This window comes from Lynx rufus, unplaced genomic scaffold, assembly GCF_022079265.1.
Source record: "Lynx rufus isolate CCGP_SWC_20201006 ecotype Redwood Valley unplaced genomic scaffold, mLynRuf1.p SCAF_9, whole genome shotgun sequence".
NCBI classification, from domain to species: domain Eukaryota; kingdom Metazoa; phylum Chordata; class Mammalia; order Carnivora; family Felidae; genus Lynx; species Lynx rufus.
Window position 1 is genome coordinate 89,650,012 of NW_025814897.1, and position 20,090 is coordinate 89,670,101.

At 41.3% G+C, this 20,090-nt stretch overlaps 1 protein-coding gene across 1 annotated transcript in view; it reads left to right on the forward strand.

Annotated features, from left to right (window-relative positions):
* The window catches only part of TRIM44 (tripartite motif containing 44), a 113,261-nt gene that overhangs the window by 28,746 nt on the left and 64,425 nt on the right, over positions 1 to 20,090 (forward strand). Inside the window, exon 3 of the mRNA XM_047070774.1 lies at positions 16,509 to 16,748. Coding sequence (XP_046926730.1) covers positions 16,509 to 16,748 — 240 coding nt within the window. The remainder of the gene's footprint in view (positions 1 to 16,508; positions 16,749 to 20,090) is intronic.

A 20,090-nucleotide genomic window follows, 5' to 3' on the forward strand; every position in this document is an offset into this window, starting at 1 on the left:
AAACAGACAAGCATCAAAAAGAAAGGAAAAAGCCTTATGCTATTTGCAGTGGTTTGTAAGCTTCGAGTGCCTCTTTTCTTGACTGCAGATTCTTGAGCCTCACCCAGAACGTCCAACTGGGTAGTTCTGAGACTGCTCTTGTGATACACGGCCTGCATGATTCTGGTGCACATGGTCACTTCTTCACACTTGAGGACACACGTAGGAGAAAACTGGTTAACGGTGCTTGGTCTTTCAAATAGAAAATTAGTATTATTGTCTTTCTCTGTGTAGCTGTTATCCTGTGTGTATCTATGTGTATGTATTAGTGTGAGTGTGTATTTGTGGGTGTGTGTATGCATGTATATATACACACACACACATGCATACATAGTTTGTATCCTGCTTTTTTCATCTAACATCATCCCTTATAAACATTTTTATCATTTGAATCCACTTCAGTCTTTGAACTGTTACTTGGAAAACTAAAATCCTAAAGGCCAGTCTGCCATTATTGCCAAAGGGAAGTTTTATCCAGTAAGGCATTTCTGTTTTCTTCCTAATAGCATAAGCAGATTCTGTTAATTTTTTTTTCAGGCAGGCCAGTCACCGTGTAAGATTATTCAGGTACAGTGGAAACTGAGTTAATGCGAAGTCAGGTACGCAGGCGTGCAGTCAGCCCCAAGCCGAGCTTTTGACAGCATCTGCCTTCCCACTGGTCAGGGTGTCTCACGTGATGTGACTAAACGAATAAACGTAGGGCTGAGTGGAAAGTCTGAGGCCATCTCCAGTCCCCCGCTTAACAGCTGAGGAAACTGAGGTGCCAGGACCCCCTGCCGGAGGTCACCCAGGCAGTGATAGCAGAGCCAGAGCTGGCTGGCAGTTGTGAGGACTACAGGGCTCTAGTTTTTCCAGTAGAGAGACGTTTTCAACTTGGCAAGGGTGTAGAAACATTGGAAATGGTACAGTCACTTTGGAAAACAGTCTGGCAGTTCTTCACAGGGGTAAACAGAGTTGCCATAGGACTTAACAAGCCCATTCTTGGATAGATACCCAAGGGGAATGGTAACAGGTGTCCACACCAACACTGCACACCAGTGGTCACAGCAGCATGATCATACCGTCTGGGATGTGGAGACCACCCAGTGGATGACCGCGTACCTATAACCTGGTATGTCCATACAGTGGGATGCTGCTGGGCGACACACAGAAATGAAGCACCCATTGCAAGCTGCAAAAAGGATAGCCCTCGAAAATGTGATGCTAAGTGAAAGAAGCCAATCCCCAGAGACCAGATAGTGTGTGGTCCCGTTTATATGACATGTCGAGAACAGGCAGATTTATAGAGGTGGGAAATAGACCCCTTGTTCCCTGGGGCTGAGGGAGATGGAGAAATGGGGCGGGGGTGACTGGTAAGGGCTGGGGGTTTCTTTTCGGTGTGATGAAAATGTTCAAATTGATTGTGGGATGATTGCACAACTGTGTGAATGTACTGAAGACCACTGAATTACATCTTTAAATTGGTGAGTTGTATGATTATGTGAGTTCTATCTCAATAAAGCTTCTGAGAGAGGAAGAAAGATTTCTGTCCCAGTCCCTTTTTTCAGCCCTTCACTTAAAAGCATCATCAGGGAATAGTCTGTCTTTCTCCCCAGACAACGATGAGGGGCAGAAACCTGATGTCAGCCTCTGTCATGGGGAGGCAGTATTCTACAGTTAGTGGAAACTCAGGCTCTGGATGGGACCGCGGCTGGTCAGATTACCTCCAGTGTCCACCGCTTTTCCAGCCCAGGCAGATCCTGTGCTTAATCTCTTCATTGCTCAGGTTTTTGTTTTATTCAGCTGCAAAAGATGGGATAATAGTACATACTTCATAGGGTTGTTAGGAAGATTAAGTGAGATAATCCATTTAAAGTGCTTTGTACAATATCCTGTGAACGAAGGCTGCTGCTAGATTTCTCCTAGTCCTGAGAACCACTGCTGCTTCCAGCGGAAGGCTATGGGTATGTGGGGGCCGTGTCCCAAGCCACAGTTGAGGAGGCCTTCTGATCCCTGTGGAGGAAAGTAAGCCACCTGTTAATACCTAACTAGATTCTATACTTTGATCAATTAACGCTTCCCAGGATTAGTGACACTTTTAAGGGCCACTGCTACCTCTTTTGAGCGATAATGGCATGCAGTTAAGTTGAGTTAGATCTCCCAAGTTGGAGCCCCTTGGTATTTCTGGCTGGCTGGCTGGCTGGCTGGTTGGCTCTAGGCCTTGCGTGGCCTCCTTGCCTGGCGTTAGTTCAGTGTAGCAACGTGGCCCGTTCAAGTTGAGGCACATATCTCTGCCTTGGGAGTTTACAGCTGTGTGTCCATATATTCCCAATAGAAATAAGAAATCAGTGCATAGAAGCAGTTATGTTTATTGTTGTGGAGCAGACTCTGTAGTTAGCAAAACTGCCTGGTACCAAATTAAAAAAAAAAATAAGAGTCACAGAAGAAATTAAGTGTCACATTTAAGAAACACATTAGGAGATATGTCTCGACTTTAAACACCACTGAGATTCTTTTTCTCTTCCTACTTCCCCCTTCTCCTGCAGCTTTACCCTTTGGCCATCCTCTTTCTATTGGAGCACCAGAGCTCCTAATTGAAGTACTGTACAAATCAACTCTGGGCATTTAAAACTACGGTAGGCATGGTTTCTGAGCTGCCTGGTGGGCTAGAGCATTGTTCGAAAGCAAAGGGATTGAGCTTTAAATGGCTTAATAAAATTAATACATTGTGATGTCCTCTTCCCCCTGCTCCAGGTCCTGTCTGCACTGACGGGAGACCTGATAATATACTCTCTGCCAAAGCCTGAAGGACTTATTACGTGACCAGTGTGGAGAGGGGAGTGGGGCTGTCAGGGCTCCCCCAGAGCAGCCACACTTCATGTTGCCAGCGCAGGATTGTATTTGACATTTAATTTAGGAGGCTGGGTGCCTAGATATAAAACTTTATTGTGATAATACCGATAAAAACCACCCAGACTTTTATGTAATGGCCTCGGCCTCCTCCTTTCTCCCTTCTTCCCCTTTTCCTGTTAGTTCCACCTCTCATTCGGCTAGGAAATAACACTCAGGTCTGCTCAAGTAAAAAAGATGTTTTCTTTGATCTCTTAAGGCTAAAGTTACAGAGTGTGACTCTCAGTCTACTTCAGGTCTGTATGTAGATGCTTGTGTGTATATATAAAATGTAAACTTTGAGAACCACATCTCTCCCCTGACTGCATTTAGCCAAATGGCAAAACCCGTCTGTGGCTGTGTAGAGAAGGTCAGTTAAACCCAGTGATTTAGTTGATTACTAACCTTTGTTGAATGGCTTCTGTTTACCTCTGCGGCTGGTGAAATAAATTCTATGATAGATCCTTAATTCCTAACTCAACCTGATTAGCTAGACGGTATAATCCCCATTTTACAGAGAAGGAAACAAAGATTTAACAGGTTTAATGACTTGTCCAAGGTTAATGATGCCAATAAATTGCCTTTTTATGATTGCTATGTGGAAATATTAGTAGTTGTAGGAAGTTACTAACTTTTACTTATAGAAATGGGTTGGGAAGAGTATACCAATAGAGAGTTTGTTCAGACTTCCAGGGAAAAAAAACCTGTCGAGTATGACGTGCTTTCTTTACTTCTGCGGCGTAAGGGCACAGACTTTGGAGTCAGATGACCTGAGTCCTTCTGGCACTTGTTACCTGTCCGTCTTAATTTGTCTGAGCCTTTAGCGTCACCCATAAGCTAGGACTAATCATATTACATTTTTATTACTGAGTACCCTGAAAACGGAAACTTTTGAGAAGGAGATAAGAAATAATGGAGGATGGTTAGAAGCATGGCCTTGGGGGGGGCGGTGCCTGGGTGGCTCAGTCGGTCGGGTGTCCGACTTCAGCTCAGGTCATGATCTTACAGTTTGTGGGTTCGATCCCCGTGTCGGGTTCGATCCCCGTGTCGGGCTCTGTGCTGACAGCTCAGAGCCTGGAGTCTGCTTCGGATTCTGTGTCTCCCTCTTTCTCTCTGCCCCTCCCCTGCTCATGCTCTGTCTGTCTGTCTGTCTCTCTCTAAAATAAATAAACACGGAAAAAAAAAAAAAAAGAAGCATGGCCTTGGGGACCGAAAAAGTATTTTCGCAACTGTACTTAGTACCTTAGAACCCTGTGGTTCTTGGGTAAGCAGACTGTTAGCTGCTCCAGGGGTGTAATAGGGCTTCAGTCTGCAGAAGAGAGACAATATGGTAGAGGTAGGTTGTGAGATTGAGGCAGACTGTGCTTAGGAGCTGCGGGGCAGAATGTGACCTACCCTTCCCGCATGCTGTGTTTTGCCCTGGTGTCACTGAAATAGACTGTATCTGATCTTATCAAACTAGAAGAGACAAACGTTGCTCCTTGACAGCTGGCCTGTGGCCATTTACTGAAACCAAGGCAAGGAGCCCCTGATTGACATCCTTACTTTTCCTGCCTAGGTTGTATGAGAAGGTCCTTCCTGTGTTCCTTTGGGAAATCTGAATCTGCTCTCCCAAGGGTGTACGTTCTCCTTCTGTAAGAAAACTAACTGGGGGCTCTTTGTCTGTGAGAGCTCAGTGGGTACCGTGTAAAAGGCACACAATACATGTTCATGGTTACTGTCATCTGCACCTGCAGAATAGTTCTGCTGATGTTCCTGTGTGCCCGGAGAATACGAAGTTCTTTCTGTGTATTGTGTAGACTTCACAAAAAATATCTGTGAGAAAGATATTATTACCTCCGTTCTACAGACGAAACTTTCACCTTTCTGAGCTTCAGAAACACAGTTATTAGTCAGTACTCAAACCTGTTTCTCTACCACAACAGACTCCGTGAGGTTTACCGTTTTGACATGTAGCAAAGGAGACCTGCGTCTCAGTGCCCTTTCCTCGGTGTTCTTGGTGGTGTGCCGTTGTTTGGTTTTGATGGCGAACAAATAACTGTGGTTTTGCAAGGAGAATGCTCAAAAAGGGAAGTGGAATAGAGGAGGAGGGCTAAGTCTTATTTTAAAATTGCTTTAATCTTCAGCAGGTAATATAGGCCTACTTAGTATATTCAAGTCTAAAAGGGTTAAAAATAGTATTTCTGTTTAGTTATCCCTGAAACTTTCAGTGTCAGTTCCCACCTCCCACCTCCTACAGGATAATTTCTGAGGCAAAAACTGTCTTTTTAGCTTATGCACAGGTTAAGATGGAAGAAAAGCAAGAGAACAAGGTAAACTGGAAGCTCTGGCTCTTACTCCTGTTACAGGTCCTGGGTGTCTCTGGGGGACTCCTTCTTTCACATTTCTGTGGGTGGGGGGGTCACTCAGAATTATTTTTCTGCTCACTCAGGAAGAGTTGTGTTCAGAAGTTTGTGATTGCTTTCTTTATTGCCAGCCTGGGGTCAGGCAAGGAGAAAGGCCTCTAAAGAGCAAGCAGTAGACTGAGTGGACTCTCAGTGAGCCTAGCATTCCCGTTGAACTGTTCTCCGGTGCCTCCAGTTCAGCACCACTGGGTTTCAGTGACACTGGGTTTCACATCAAGTTGTCATGGCAATAGAGTCATAGCAGCTGACAGCATGAACAGGCAGCCCTGGGAGGAGAGGATGCTTGGCGGTGGTGCCACAACCATCGTGGCTAGATCTCCGTCTCTCACAGTAAGAGCTGCTCACCAGTCTGCTGTGACCATGTCTCTCTCAGATGACTGGGGGCACACAGTTGCTGTCTGCTTCACAGCTGATTGGCAGATTCACTTCAGTTGTTTGTTAGGACCTTTCCAGTACAAAGCCTTTAGGCAGCACGGTCCTGAGCCTCTAATGCTGTGAGTGTATGTGCATGCGTGCGTGTACATGTATGTTCATATTTGCATTTGGGGAAGGGAAAACCATGAAGGAGGAGATTCAGAAGAAGCATAGAACAGGTTCATATGCATGAAGCTGTTAAAGAAGAGAGTACTTAGGCTCAGGTACCAAAATTTACAGTCACAGGAAGAAGCACTCTAGCATAAAATGAAGGAAGGCTGGAGTATTCTGACTGGAATACGGGGTTCCTACCTGAATCGAAGGTAAACGCCAAACCAAGGACTGCCTAAGACGAAGCAAAGTCTAAACACCAAGGAGGAGGGAAGGGAGGATCAGCCGGAATTTCTCTGGGGCTTAGGATTCTGGTTAGCAAGTTTGAGGTACGAGTGAGAGTGGGACTGAACTAAAGGGCCTGAGGGGGGTGGGTGGCAGTTGGAGCTAGAGTGAAGAGTGTGGGTCTGGAGACCGGGTATAGGTATTTGGTGGAGAGTCATGGACGGGAATGCAAAGAAAGGGGTTTCCATAGATACAGGGCAGACTTCTTTAGCCACTGTGGTGGAGGAGAGGCAGATGTGGGATGGCTTCTCACATTTAGTCGGAATGTATTGACCACCATTTTGTGCAAGAGCCTAAGCAAAGGTGTCATCGTTTCTTCTCTAGATACTAAGTCAAAAGACCTATTATCTGGTGGAGAAAATAAAACTGAACTCCAGAGTTTAGAGCCTGGCTGATTTCCTAAACCCTGGTGTCATTAAGGGGGAAGGCAGGGAATAGGACAAGGTCTGAAGGGAAAATATGGAAGAATAATATTGTGGTTAAAAGGCAGATGTGTGGTCAAACTATGTGGGTTCAAACTCCAGGTCTGCCACTTACTCTATGTGAGTTTCTCACCCCCTCTGGACCTCAGTTTCTTTATTTGTAAAGTTGATGGAATAATAACTGCCACCACTTGGTATCGTCATTGTGATGACTAGTTGAAGGAAAACACGTGAAATGCTTCCATAGTACTTAATATCTGGCCACTCAGACCAGGCAGCAGGAAAATGTTGAGGAGGAGGAAGAGGTCTCAGTTTGAGGCTTAATGGTTTGAGTAACAGAAAAGCACCCAGGTAGAGCCACACATCAAAAGGAATTGCGACACTAAGAGGTCTGAAGAGAAAATCGAGGTTTGGGAGCCATCTGTGTGGAGGCAGTAGCTGAATTGCAAAAATGAGATGAAATGACTAAGGAGGAAGGTGTGGAGAGAAGGTGGTTTGACCACAGAGGGTGTTTGACGATGTCTGGAGGTGGGGCGCGGCGCTACTGTCACCTCCTGCGAAGAGGCCGGGGTGTTGCTACGTATTTCACAAGGCACAGGACATTTCCTCTACACGAAGAGTTGTCAGCTCCGAGTATCAATAATGCTGAGGTTGAAAAAACCCTGGTTAGAGGAGTTTCTCAATCATAGTCACCTAGAGAGAGAGGGTAGAACTGCAGGGAGGGAGCCGATATACAGAAAGCCCGAGAAGTCCAGGGTCACAGAAACCCTGGAAGGAAATTAAAGACTGAGGGACATGGGTGGTGTCTAAATGCTGCAGACAGGTGACTAGTGAGGTTAAATGGAGTTGGTGACTAGTCGACTCTTTAGTGGTGTTCATGAGTGGGTTTTAGGTGACTTTCTAAATAAGCTTGGTGGTTAAAGGTAGGAGAGAGGGTAATTGCTTGACAGGGCAGCATTGTCAAGGGAAAAGTTTATTTTATTCTCTTCTTTACTTCTTGTTTTTGTGTCCCCTTTAGAATTTCTATAGCAGATTCCTAGTCTCCCAAAAGCCCCTCTAGTTTTGGCAACAAATGTGATTAGAGACAAATCCAAATTGGTGAAGCACTGCTCCAGGAACGTTAAATTTATGCAGTTCTATCATTTTAGAGATAAAAGGGACACCGTTTGGCTTTTCACTTTTAGTAACTCAGGAGCCTGGGGTCCTGAGAGATTCATCGGTGATTGCCCCAAGTCACCTAGTTGGTTGGCTCCAGAAGACAGGACTGACTCCCTCAGGGCCTCTGACTTCTTATCCTGAGTGCTCTCTTCTGTGCAACTACTAGAGTTGCTCTCTCATCATCTGATACTGGTTCGCAGGGGCTCAGTTTCCTTTTCAGGGGCATGGTGCTCTGTGGGGTGGCTGTCAGGGCACTGACCTGGAACAGGGGCGACTGAGGCGAATCTTGGCTCCACAGCTTAGCTGCTGCCTGACACTGGGCAGGTGACTTAATCACTGTGGGCTTCAGTTTCCCTTAACATAAAATGAAAATGTTATTACCTACCTGAAAGTTAGACTAGAAACACTTGTAACAGCACCTGGAACACTGACTACACGTGGTAGCTCTTAGTATTTTCATTGTCATTATTCATAAGGCCCTGTCTTTGTCATGGATTAAAGGATCCGAGAATGTCCAATGATGGAATCAGGCCAAAGTTAGGCATACCTTCTCTTTTCACCCAGTGTTGCTTCTAACTCCATCTCCCACTTTGTAATAAAAGCATTATCATGAGGCTTAGTGCTCCTTGGTTATATGAGGTCCTGAAGCAGATGTCCCTCTGACGTATCGTTAGGATGTCCATTTCTCATTGATGAGCCTGATACTTCTCTAAAATATGTGGCTTCACACTTGGTTACTAATCGGATCAGTTAGATCTTTTTTAGAATTTTTCAAGACGCTGAAACCTGCTCGTCTGAGGAGCCTTGGGAGGACTGAAGCTCCCATGGAAGAACCTTCAAATGACGGGAGTAGCATGTACTAAGTGCTTGACTGTTGTGGAAGCCACTATTTTAATGGGCTTAAGTTGAAAAGGGCTTAAAAAAAAACCTTTGATTTCTTATAGAAAAGGGAAGTCCGATTAGGAAGGAAGGGTCCATTATTAACTGGGAAGGCAAAGAATGAAAATGTTGATGTGCTTGAGACGTGGAAGAACTTGAATTGGCCTGGCCCTTTGGATGCTCACTTCACCCCCCAGACCTTTTCTAGGCTCCATTTCAGTGGCTATTTAGTTTTGTTTTAATTGTTTAACTTTTTTTTTTTAAATAGACTTTTAAAGAACAGTTTTAGATTCAAAATTGAGCAAAAAAAAAAAAATAACCAAGTTCCCATATACCTTCTGCCTCCACACACTTAGCCTCTTCCACTCTCAATGTTTCACACCAGAGCGGTAGATAAATTTGTTACATTTGATGAATCTGTATTGACTTATCATTATCACCCCAAGTCCATAGTATACATTAGGGTTCACTTTTGGTGTTATATATTCTGGGGGTTTGAATGAATGTATAGTAATATGTTATCTCCCATTATAGTATCATACAGAGTATTTTCACTGTCCTAAACATTCTCCATGTTCTGCATATTCATCTTTCCTTCTTCCCGGAATTCTGACATCCACTGATCTTTTTGCTGCCTCCATAGCCTTTTCCAGAATGTCATGTAGTTGGAATCATACAATGTGTAACCTTTTTACATTAAATTCTTTAATTCAGTAAGATGCATTTAAGGTTCCTCCACGTGTTTTCATGGCTTGGTAGTTCATTTCTTTTTAACGTCGAATGGTATTCCATTGTGTGAATATATCAGTTTATTCATCGGTTCACCTACTTGAAGCCATCTTGATTGCTTCCAAGGTTTGGCAGTTATGAAGAAAGCTACTGTAAATACCCCTCTGCAGGTTTTTGTGTGGACACAAATTTTCAGCTCCTTTGGGTAAATACCAAGGAGCATCATTGCTGGATCATGTGGTAAAGGTATGTTCAGTTTTTAAGAAACTGCCAAACTCTCTTCTAAAAGTGGCTGTACCATTTGGCATTCTCATCAGCAACGAATGAGAGTTCCTCGTGCCCTACATCCTTGTCTGCATTTGGTGTTGTCAGTGTTCAGATTTTGGCTATTCTAGTAGGTGTGTAATGACACTTCATTGTTTTAACTGGAGTTTCCCTAATGACATGATGTTGGGCATCTTTCCTATGCTTATTTGCCATCTGTATATCTTCTTTGGTGAGGTGTCTGTTCAGGTTGTTGGCTCCTTTTTTAATTGGGTTGTTTGTTTTATTATTGTTGCATTTTAAGACTTCTTTGTATATTTTGATAACGGTGCTTTATCAGATGTGTCTTTTACAAACATTTCTCCCAGGGGGCGCCTGGGTGGCTCAGTCAGTTGGGCTTCTGACTTCGGCTCAGGTCATGATCTTACAGTCTGTGAGTTCAAGCCCCAAGTCAGGCTCTGCGCTGACAGCTCAGAGTCTGGAGCCTGCTTCAGATTCTGCCTCCATCTCTGTCTGCCCCTCCCCTGCTCTCACTGTGTCTCTCTCTCTCAAAAAAAAAAAAAAAAAAGAAAAAAAAAACCCCGAATACTTCTCCTAGTCTGTAGCTTATCTTCTCCTCCTTTTAACAGTGTCTTTCACAGAGAAGTTTTTAATGAAATCCAGCTTGTCACATATTTATTTCATGGATAATGCCTTTGGAATTATATTTAAAAAGTCATCACCATGCCCAAGGCCATCTAGATTTTCTCCTGTGTTATCTTTTAGGAGTTCTATAGTTTTGCATTTTACATTTAGGTCTGTGATCCATTTTGAGTTAATTTTGGTGAAAGATGAAAGGCCTGTGGCTAGTTTAATTTTTTTTTTGCACATGGATGTCCAGTTGTTGTAGCACTATTTGTTGAAAAGACTCTTTTTCCATTGTATTGCCTGTGCTGCTTTGTTCAAGGGGTTTCTGTGGGTCTATTTCTAGGCTCTCTTTCGTGTTCTATTGATATATTTGTTTGTTCTTTTACCAGTTCCACACTGTCTTGATTACTGTAGCTTTATAGTAAGTCTTGAAGTCGGGTAGTATCCTCCAACTTTGTTCTTCTCCTTGGATATTATGTTGACTCTTCTGGGTCTTTTGCCTCTCCATATAAACTTTGGAATCATTTTATCAATATCTACAAAATAACTTGCTGGAATTTTTATTGGCATTGCATTGCACCTATGGATCAAGTTGGGAGAACCGACATCTGACAATATTTAGTGTTCCTATCCATGAATATGGATCTATTTAGTTCTCCTTTGATTTCTTTCAGTAGAATTTTGTAGTTTTCCTCATACATATTTTATTAGGTTTATACTTAAGTATTTCATTTTGGGTTGCTATTGTAAATGGTATTGTGCTTTTATATTCAAACTTCATTTGTTCATTGCTGGTATATAAGAAAGTGATAGACTTTTGTATATTAACTCTGTATCCGGCAACCTTGTTTTAATTCCTTATTAGTTCCAGGAGTTTTTTGGTCAGTTCTTTGATATTTTCTACATAGACCGCTATGTTATTTGTGAACAAAGACAGCTTTATTTGTACCTTTATTTGTACCTAAATCTGTAAACCTTTTATTTCCTTTTTTGTCTTCCTGCATTAGCTAGGACTTCCAATATGATGTTGAAAAGGAGCTGTAAGAGGACACATCCTTGCTTTGTTCCTGATCTTAGTAGGAAAACTGTAGTTGCTCATTATTAAGTGTGACATTAGCTATAGATTTTTTGTAGGTGTTTTTTATGAAGTTAAGAACGTTTCCCTCTGTTCCTAGTTTGTTGAGAGTTTTTAAAATCATAAGTGGAACTTAGATTTTATCAAATTATTTTTCTGCATCTATTAATATAATCATGTGACTTTTCTCCTCTAGCCTGTTGACATGATAGATTATATGAACTGATTTTCAAATGTTGAAACAGCCTTGCATACCTGAGATAAATCCTGCTTGGTCATGGTGTGTAAGTTTTTTATAACATTGTTGGATTCAATTTGCTAACATCTTACTGAGGATTTTTCTTTGAGCTTCATTTTTTGTTAAAAATTACTGTTCAAGAAAAGTGTCACACATTATTATAGGAAATTTGGACTGCAAGTGAAAAAAAAGAAAAATACTCTTAATCCCATTGCTCTGAGGTAACCACTCTCCAACATTTTGGTGTATTTCTTATTGTCTTTTATAATAGAAATATTAATAACAGCAACAGTAAATATCATTATTACTTCATTGAGTGGATACTTGAAGTAACTAATTGATAAGTGAGGTAGAGATCCCATGGTGCTGTATTTACACAACGGGATAATGAAAGAAAGTAAGGATATACATGACTGCTTTTGTCTAGAGTCTTTTGATGAAGATAAGAAAAATGGTTTAAGGAAGAGATTAAATATTCACCTTAATTACCTTTTCTATACCCTCCTCAGTGCCCCATCGTAATATCCAATCAATTCAGGCTTCTAACCAGGTTGTCAGGAAAATACTTGACCTCACTCAGAATGTGAGTAATGGAATGTAGTTCATAGTTTGTGTCTGCTGTGTTTCTAGGCTGCTGGATAATTTTCCAAGCCTTAGGAATGAGCATTGGTTTTAGTCACAGGTAGTGGCTATTCTTCTCATACACAAAAGACACTGAAAAAGGACTTTATCCTCCTCATTGATGAAGCTCTTCCCTCACCTGCCCTCACTGGAGCCTGATAGAGATTTGGACAGTGCTCTCATGCAACAAAATGCCAGAATAAATACTAGAGGCTATATAGAAGCCTGAACTTTGAGATTCCCAACATGAAAGTTTCCATGGACACTGGCATGCAGGGAAGGGCAGTGTGCTGGTGGGAGTGAAGACAGATTGCAGCATCTGAAAAAATTCCATTTCGTGCTTTTTTATTTTTCTATTTTAGAATTGTAGTCATTCAGAAAAGGAAAGGGGGAGTAAAAGTGGACTTCTTGACCTTTGGGGGAGGAATTTAGAATCTTCACAAACCATTTCATACAGTTAACACTTTTTTAGGTCATTTTTGGAGTAGACCCTTTAAACTTACTTGCAGGAAATTTGTCTAGTAGAACAAGTATTTCTGACTCTTCAATCAGTGTAGACTCTGATGCTTTTCTTTTGTGTAGCTTTCTTGCTCCTGACCGTGTTCCATCTTTCTCAGTTCCCGTCAGCAACACTTTTCTGGAACAAATCTTTCTTAAGCTATGATGCTTTCTAGTTAGTGTGCTTTTTCCCTTTTGAAAAAATAATCTGCCTATAATAGAAAAATAAACATTGGTTTGTTACAAGCCAGCTAGCTAGGAGTTAATGGCTTATAACCCATGTCAAGCATACTGAATGGTGTTGTTTTTAAGTACAAGCTCTTAATTCAAGGTTTTATGTGTTTAATTATGTATGTGTAAAGTGCCAGTCTGTATGCCTCTTGGGTCCAGCCTGGCTTGGAAATATTAACTATGAGAGCATATAGATGTACCATGGGATAAAACTTAACCTCTTCAGATGTGCATCCTTTATCCCAAGATTCACTTGTGGGGAATAACATCTCAGTGGGGATAATATCAGTGCTGCCTGTTAACCAAGGAAACATCTCAATTAGGAAGAAATAAATTTGAAGGATCTGAAGCAGGCAGAAAGGGATCATTACAGGCGATAATGTTGTCACACAAAATATACTGGGGTGGACCAAAGGAAGTTGATTTCTAAACTTGACTTTATTACTGCACTTCTGTGTGTGTGTGTATGTGTGTATGTATTACCTATAAAATGAAGAGGTTGGACTCCGCTCTGATGAGCTCAGATCTTCACTTGTTATAACTATTCACAAATAAGCCATCGAGTTTTTCAAATTACACTGCTGTGTTTAAGTAATTTTGGTAAAATTCTATGTTTAAATAATAACATAGTTTCTCACCCTAATGCAACCATAACAAAGATATATCAACTTGTGTGTAACCCATGGCTTTTAAGTTTCAACAGCTTAGGGGCCAGTTGACCAAAGGAAGCAAAATCCTTTTAGGGTTTCATTTATGTAGAGGACCCAGGTACCTCAGGGGAGATTTTGCTGGAGACCTCTACCAGTGCCCTAGGAATTACTTTAAGGAGGAGGAGGAGATTTTTCTTTTAAGCAGAATAGTTCTATTTGGAGTTCTGTTATATTTTAGGGTTCTACATTAAGATTTTGTTTGGGGTAAGAGAAGTTTTGGGCTTTAAAAAAGTTTAACAATTACTAGTAGATCCTATAAAAAAAGGAATCTTTTACATTGCCAATTTCACCGTTCTGTGATACACCCACCCTTCTCTTCTCTGCATATGTGGAGTTTTCTTTTTTACTAACACTGTATGTAATACAGTTAGGAATATAAGACTATCACTCTCACCTTTGGGGAGCTATAGGATAGAGGCTGAAGAAGTTCCGAGAAACCCACTCAGAAATGATGTCAGTAGAGGTGCTGACAGGAGGAGTCTGCTGCTCTTGGAGAACTGTGAAGTTTGTAGCAGAATGGAGTTTTGATGGCAGGGAGGTGTAATAAAACTTGAAAAGGAATTTTGAAAGTTGTTTCACTCCTGCCATTGGTAGGAGTCCTTTCTCCTGACTACTCAACCTGTCACAAGCCAGGTACCCCGGGAGTCCCTTCTTTGGCCTCTGAATTTGAATGGATGCTAAGGCCCATAAATCTGTTCTTATCATTTTGAAATAGGTTCGAGAATGCCTATTTGTTAATTAGTAGGGAACGGGAGTGAAAAGGATAAAGGTTTTATGGAGTAGGTTATTCTGCCTTCAATTCTTATTTGTGGATGGTCTGAATAAGATAAACTGTACAGAATAAATGTTGGAAAACCTATGTAAAGCAATGGGAAGTCGAGAATTTGACTTTTTTTTTTTTTTTAAACCCATGATTTAGTCACCTGCTGCAGTCTAGTCACACCTTTCCTGACTGATAGCAGCTTCTGACTCAAACCACATGTATACGTGAGGGCTAGTAAAATAGGTTGTGAGTCAGTTTTTATTGTGTTCTCATTTTTAGTCACTTGTAACTGTTGAGCAATTTTTTCAGGCACTCAGAAAAGTTCATCTCTTAGCTAAAACTTTCTAGGTTTAGTCTCCAAGAGAAGGTCTTAGATCTTAGAAGATGTAATTTATTTCAAGGTTACAGATTCATTCATAAAAGATCATCATAAAGTAGAAGAGCCTTGAAATAAACACACTAAAAATAAAAAGATATTATATAAATAAACACAAATCACAGTTCTCAAATCTGATACAGAATTTGCAGGGACATTAATAACATTTAACACTCCCCCTCCCCTTTTCTTTAGCACGGGGAGAGAGTATAATGAATTCCTGAGGGCTCATGTCACTTAGTCACTTGATGTGTGAAAGGATATGGATACTGTCATACAGGCTTTATTTTGTATTGGTGTTCTTATGGCAGTGTTACAAAAGCTGCTTAAAGTATCAGGCCTCCTTCACTTTTTAAGAGCTAATTAAAAATGGCCCCATCTTTCCCTCTTCTTTAGACTTTCTCTTCTTCAGTCTACTTTTTAGGTTTTCCCAGTTTGACTTTTCCTTCCCAGAGACTATTATAGTGAACAGAGCACCACTGGGAACAGGAAGATTGGTGTCCCCTGCATCTTTTACAAGTCCCCTGCAGCTGCATCTGTCTCCTTATCTGTAAAAGAAAGTTGTCACGTAGGTGACAACTACTTTCTCTTTCAGCTCTAAAATTGTCTACTGGCCTTTTTTCTGTCCACTGCTCTACCTTTTCCCTATTCCCTACGTTAGCTATTCACCATGCATAGTGGTTTGAAAGTACTCCTCAGATAAACATGGTCGTTGGGAAACATCAGTAAGTGTAGTTACTGGTAAGAGACAAGAGTTTAGAAGTTCTTGTTTTGGTAGTTTCTCACTTTGTTTACCTAATGCCCTAGCCACGTATAGCCTGCAGCCATATTTTATTTGGTTGGCTCGGTGGTTGCTGCAAAATAAATCTGTAATATAATTTTACTCATCAGAGAATAAAAATTTTAAGGCTTGACATTATCTAATATTGGTGAAGGTGTAGAGAATGCTTACTTTCACACATTGTTGTGGGAATGAAATTGGTACATCTTTTTTTGGAGGGCAGTTTAGCTGTATCAGTCAGTATTTTTAGAGTACATATAAATTGATTCGGTGACTCCAAAAGCCTCTTAAAAAAACTCATATGCAAATACTAAGAGATCTATCCAAGGATGTTCATTACTGTGTTGTTTGTAATAGCAAAAGTTTGGAAATATCTTGTATTTCCACTAAGAAGGAAAATATTTAATGGGTATGTTTGACTTTTTATTTATATATGCAAGTATTCATATTGTATACATCCATATCATACAGACATTTAAAATAAAACAAATGAAGTTGATCTGTATGTACTGACATAATTTAAATAGAAAAGACACATAACGTATGTTCACTATGACCCATTTATATAAAAAGAACATAATTGTATACATATATGTATATAACTGGATAGGAAATGGCTGGAAGGTTACATACCAAACTGTTAACAGTAATTACCCTCCAGAGAGAAAAATGGTATTGAGATGGAGAGAGAGGAGTAAGTTCATTTTTTACAATTTACACTTACCTATTAAATTGTAAAAAGTAATATGTATTATTGGTATAAAAATGAACAAAAGGAAAAGCAAAACGGGAAGGATACGGAATTACTTCGTAAAGATTATAAAAAAGGCAAAAAGATTAGTAAGAAATTCATCGACAACGTCAGGCGAACATTGTTTAGGGGATATTCCTAAAACTTCAGGATCAGATAGGAAACGCTTTTGGCCAGGGCGGTCCAGCACTTACAGTAGCAGCTCTGCCGTTCCATTTCTCTGTGTGTCCAACTCATTATTCTTACTTGTCTGTGTTCTGCAGGTAACCCGGGACCAGATGAAGGTGTTTATACAGCAGGAATTTAAGAAAGTTCAGAAAGTGATTGCTGATGAGGAGCAGAAGGCCCTTCATCTAGTGGACATCCAGGAAGCAATGGCTACCGCTCATGTGACTGAGATACTGGCAGACATCCAGTCCCACATGGATAGGTTGATGACTCAGATGGCCCAAGCCAAGGAACAACATGATACCTCTAATGAATCAGCTGAGCCAAAGGCAGAGGTAAAGGAGAATGCCTGTAATTATTCGTAGCAGAAGTTGGAGGAAACGGACTGCCGTGTTTGTTAGCTCTGGAAATTCTCCTTTGTGGTCCCTAAACATGAGTGAATTGAAAGCTCAGATAGGGTGTGAGTGTTTAGATCGGTGTATAAACCAATATGGAAGTATTGGCTGCTAGGGCCTACACCCGGCAGCTGGAGCTGGCAAAATATTTGTCTACGATGACTTAAAGGAGTATAGTCGATAGGGCAAATACTAATCACAGTTAAGGAGGGAAGTGAGAAATCAGAGTCACAGAAGAAGGCAGTTGACAGATTTTCCAGTTGTGAAATGAGCCTCCAAATAAAGTCATCACAGGGATGACAACAAGGTGAATGAGAGTAAGTCAGGATGTAGGGCATAAAGCAGCCCAGAATGAAAGGTTTTGGACTGATTTTGTGAGTAGTGAAAAGGAGCCTCAGCTTGGTTTTTATATGGTGCCAACTGCATAAATTGGGGGCATTAACTGTTGGATTAAGAGAGGCATGTGGCACTGGATCAAAAAAGGTGTGAATGAGGGGCACCTGGGTGGCTCAGGAGAAGTAGGTTAAGCATCCCTACTTTGGCTCAGGTCATGATCTCGCAGTTCGTGAGTTCGAGCCCCGCGTTGGGCTGTGTGCTGACAGCTCGGAGCCTGGAGCCTGCTGGGATTCCACAGCTCCCTCTCTCTCTCTCTCTCTGTCCCTCCCTGGCTTGTGCTCACTTGCTCTCGCTCTCGCTCTCTCAAAAATAAATAATAAAAATTAAGAAAAAAAAAAGGTGTGAATGAAGGACACAAGGTATATGTTGAATCACTACAGATGTTAGTCACTGTATTCATTGTTATTTTGTAACAGGCAGAAAAGGTCTTAGGCATTTTACCAAACAACATATTCTGGCATTTAGAATATAATTGTAAAATAAAATTTAAGACAGCCATTTGAAAAAATATTATGGAATTTATATTTCAGCCACTGTTGAAAATTCTGGTCAAGCTTATGCCAGAAGGGTAGGCCCTTCTAGAAGAAAACCTAGGGCAGTCCTGTGGACTTTCCAGGACTGCTACTGACTCACTGAGCTTACTGCTTAGCTAGCAGGCTTGCCTTGGCCCGGTACAGCCTAGCCACAGAATACACCAGACAACGGAAGAGCCAAGGTATAATCCAGGAGGCAGGTATTGTCTGAGCCTACCTGACAGAAAATGTAAGAGACTATTGGACAGTTATCTGCTTCACTCACCCAAGGTTCTTGATTAATTTTCATCCGTGTGTGAAAGGGATAAAATAGGTCTTGTTCTTTTCATTTTATCCTCCCCAGAATTAAGAAAGTGTGTGCCTAAGTAAGTTTCTAGCTAGGAAGAGAGCAGTTTATATTCATCATTTCACTTAATTCTTATATCAGCATCCATTATCTTTGTTTTACAGATGGGATATTGAGATACAGAGAACTGCAGAGATGCTGAGCCAGTATCATTTAGTTAGTAGAAAATGGAGCCAGGATTCAGATCTAAGTCCATCTTGTCCCAGTTGCCTGTGTGTTTTCCCTACTGCATGCTGTATGCCAAGTGTCCCATTTGTTTATGTGGGGAAAATGAAGAGAATTAGTGTCCTAGACGGCTTTGCACTCCTAAGATCTTTTATAGTGTCGAGGTGCTCACTTTGTATCTTAAACAAAAAATTCAACCAGAGTTAACTCAAGGGATCAATGACCTAACTCTGTCCCAAATTCTCTGCAAATCGGACCCCCACATTTTTGTGTGTGTTGATTAGGTTGCTTTTTCAAAAGTAAAGATTTAATTTTTAGAGATATCTCTTTTATTTTCATTTCAAATAATGAATTTAGTCCCTCCCCTGCATTAACTGCCCTCTAAGCACGTCAGCTGCTCAGCTGAGCTGTGCTTGTTAACTCTGATGGAATTACTCCTAGGGATGCAAAACCGACAAGGCCTAAGGACCAGGCTGTGGACAGAATAAGCTGTTAAAGACAAAAAGTAGCATTCAGCTGGCTAGGGCTTTTACAAAGAGCTGTTCTCATCTAATAGCCTCTTGTTCCAGCTAATCTGGTAACTTACTGATCAGAGCAAATCCCCAGTACCTCTCTTTCACTCAACAGAGGAATTCTTTTCTTCCTTTTGCATGTTCTAGATTTTTTTTTTTAATCATCTGCATTTGGATTTGGCCAAAAGATTCTTCCCTGCAACATTTTATTAGAAATTTTCAAACATATCGCAGAATTGAAAGGATTTTACAGATTACACCCTATACTTCCACCTAGATTCTACCATTAACATTTTTTAATTAACATTTTAATATTCCTGAATCATGATATATACATAGCCATCTTTCCAGCCTTCCAATCTTCAATGCATCTTATTTTTTGATGCATTTAAAATCAAATTGCAGTTTCTGATTCTGAACAAGATAGAGTAAACATATTTCACTTTATTCCACTAATCACAGCAAAAATTCCCGAACAAAATATTCAAATCACCTACCAGAAGACTCTTAAAAGCGTGGAGAAAAGATGGTCCTGACTTGGGATCTTGGGATCTTGGGATTTGAGGAACTACATGGCAGCGAGTTCTCTGGGATTTTTCTTGCTTCCGTATATCCTGGCCTGGGTGCCCTGCAAACTGGAAATCCTAGTGAGCACAGACAAAAAGAAAATCTCCAAGAAAAGCCTGCTCTCTTTAGTTAGAGGACTAGGAAAAAGGGCACTTCGGCTATAGAGAAAGCTTTTGACCATCTTACATATTCTGAAAACACACACCAGGAGTAATGCTGCACCCCTTCCCAGCCCCAGATGGCACTGCAGTAGTGGAGCCAGTGGAGTGAAAACCTATTTTTTGTCCTCCCCTGCTTTTCCCTGGAGCCTCTAGGTGAAAGACTGGCTTCTGTCATCACCCCTGCCCCTCTCAGTAGTCAGTGGTGCCCATCTCCCATGGAGCCTGTGGGTAGAACTCTTACTTACACCCCTGCCCTGCAGCATCAGGAAGGAAGTAGTGTCCCTCCCCTATGGAGACTGTAGATGGAGTTCTAACTCTTCCCTCCCCACCCCTACACTAACTAGACAATATACCTCCCTAACGGGGGGGTCAGCGCGTAGAACCTCATCTTCCACTCTTACCCGGTAGTAATGAATTGGTGCCCCTGCTCCAGCTAGCACTGTGCTGACTATAGCATGGAGTTTTGTCATGTAGTGGGGCAGACCAGAATAGCACTGCAGAATCTTTTAAACTAAATTGATGTTTGAACCATAGTCCACAGACCTGATCTAGGACATGTGTTCTGATTCTTTTTTTAAAAACCATAATTTATTTTTATTTTT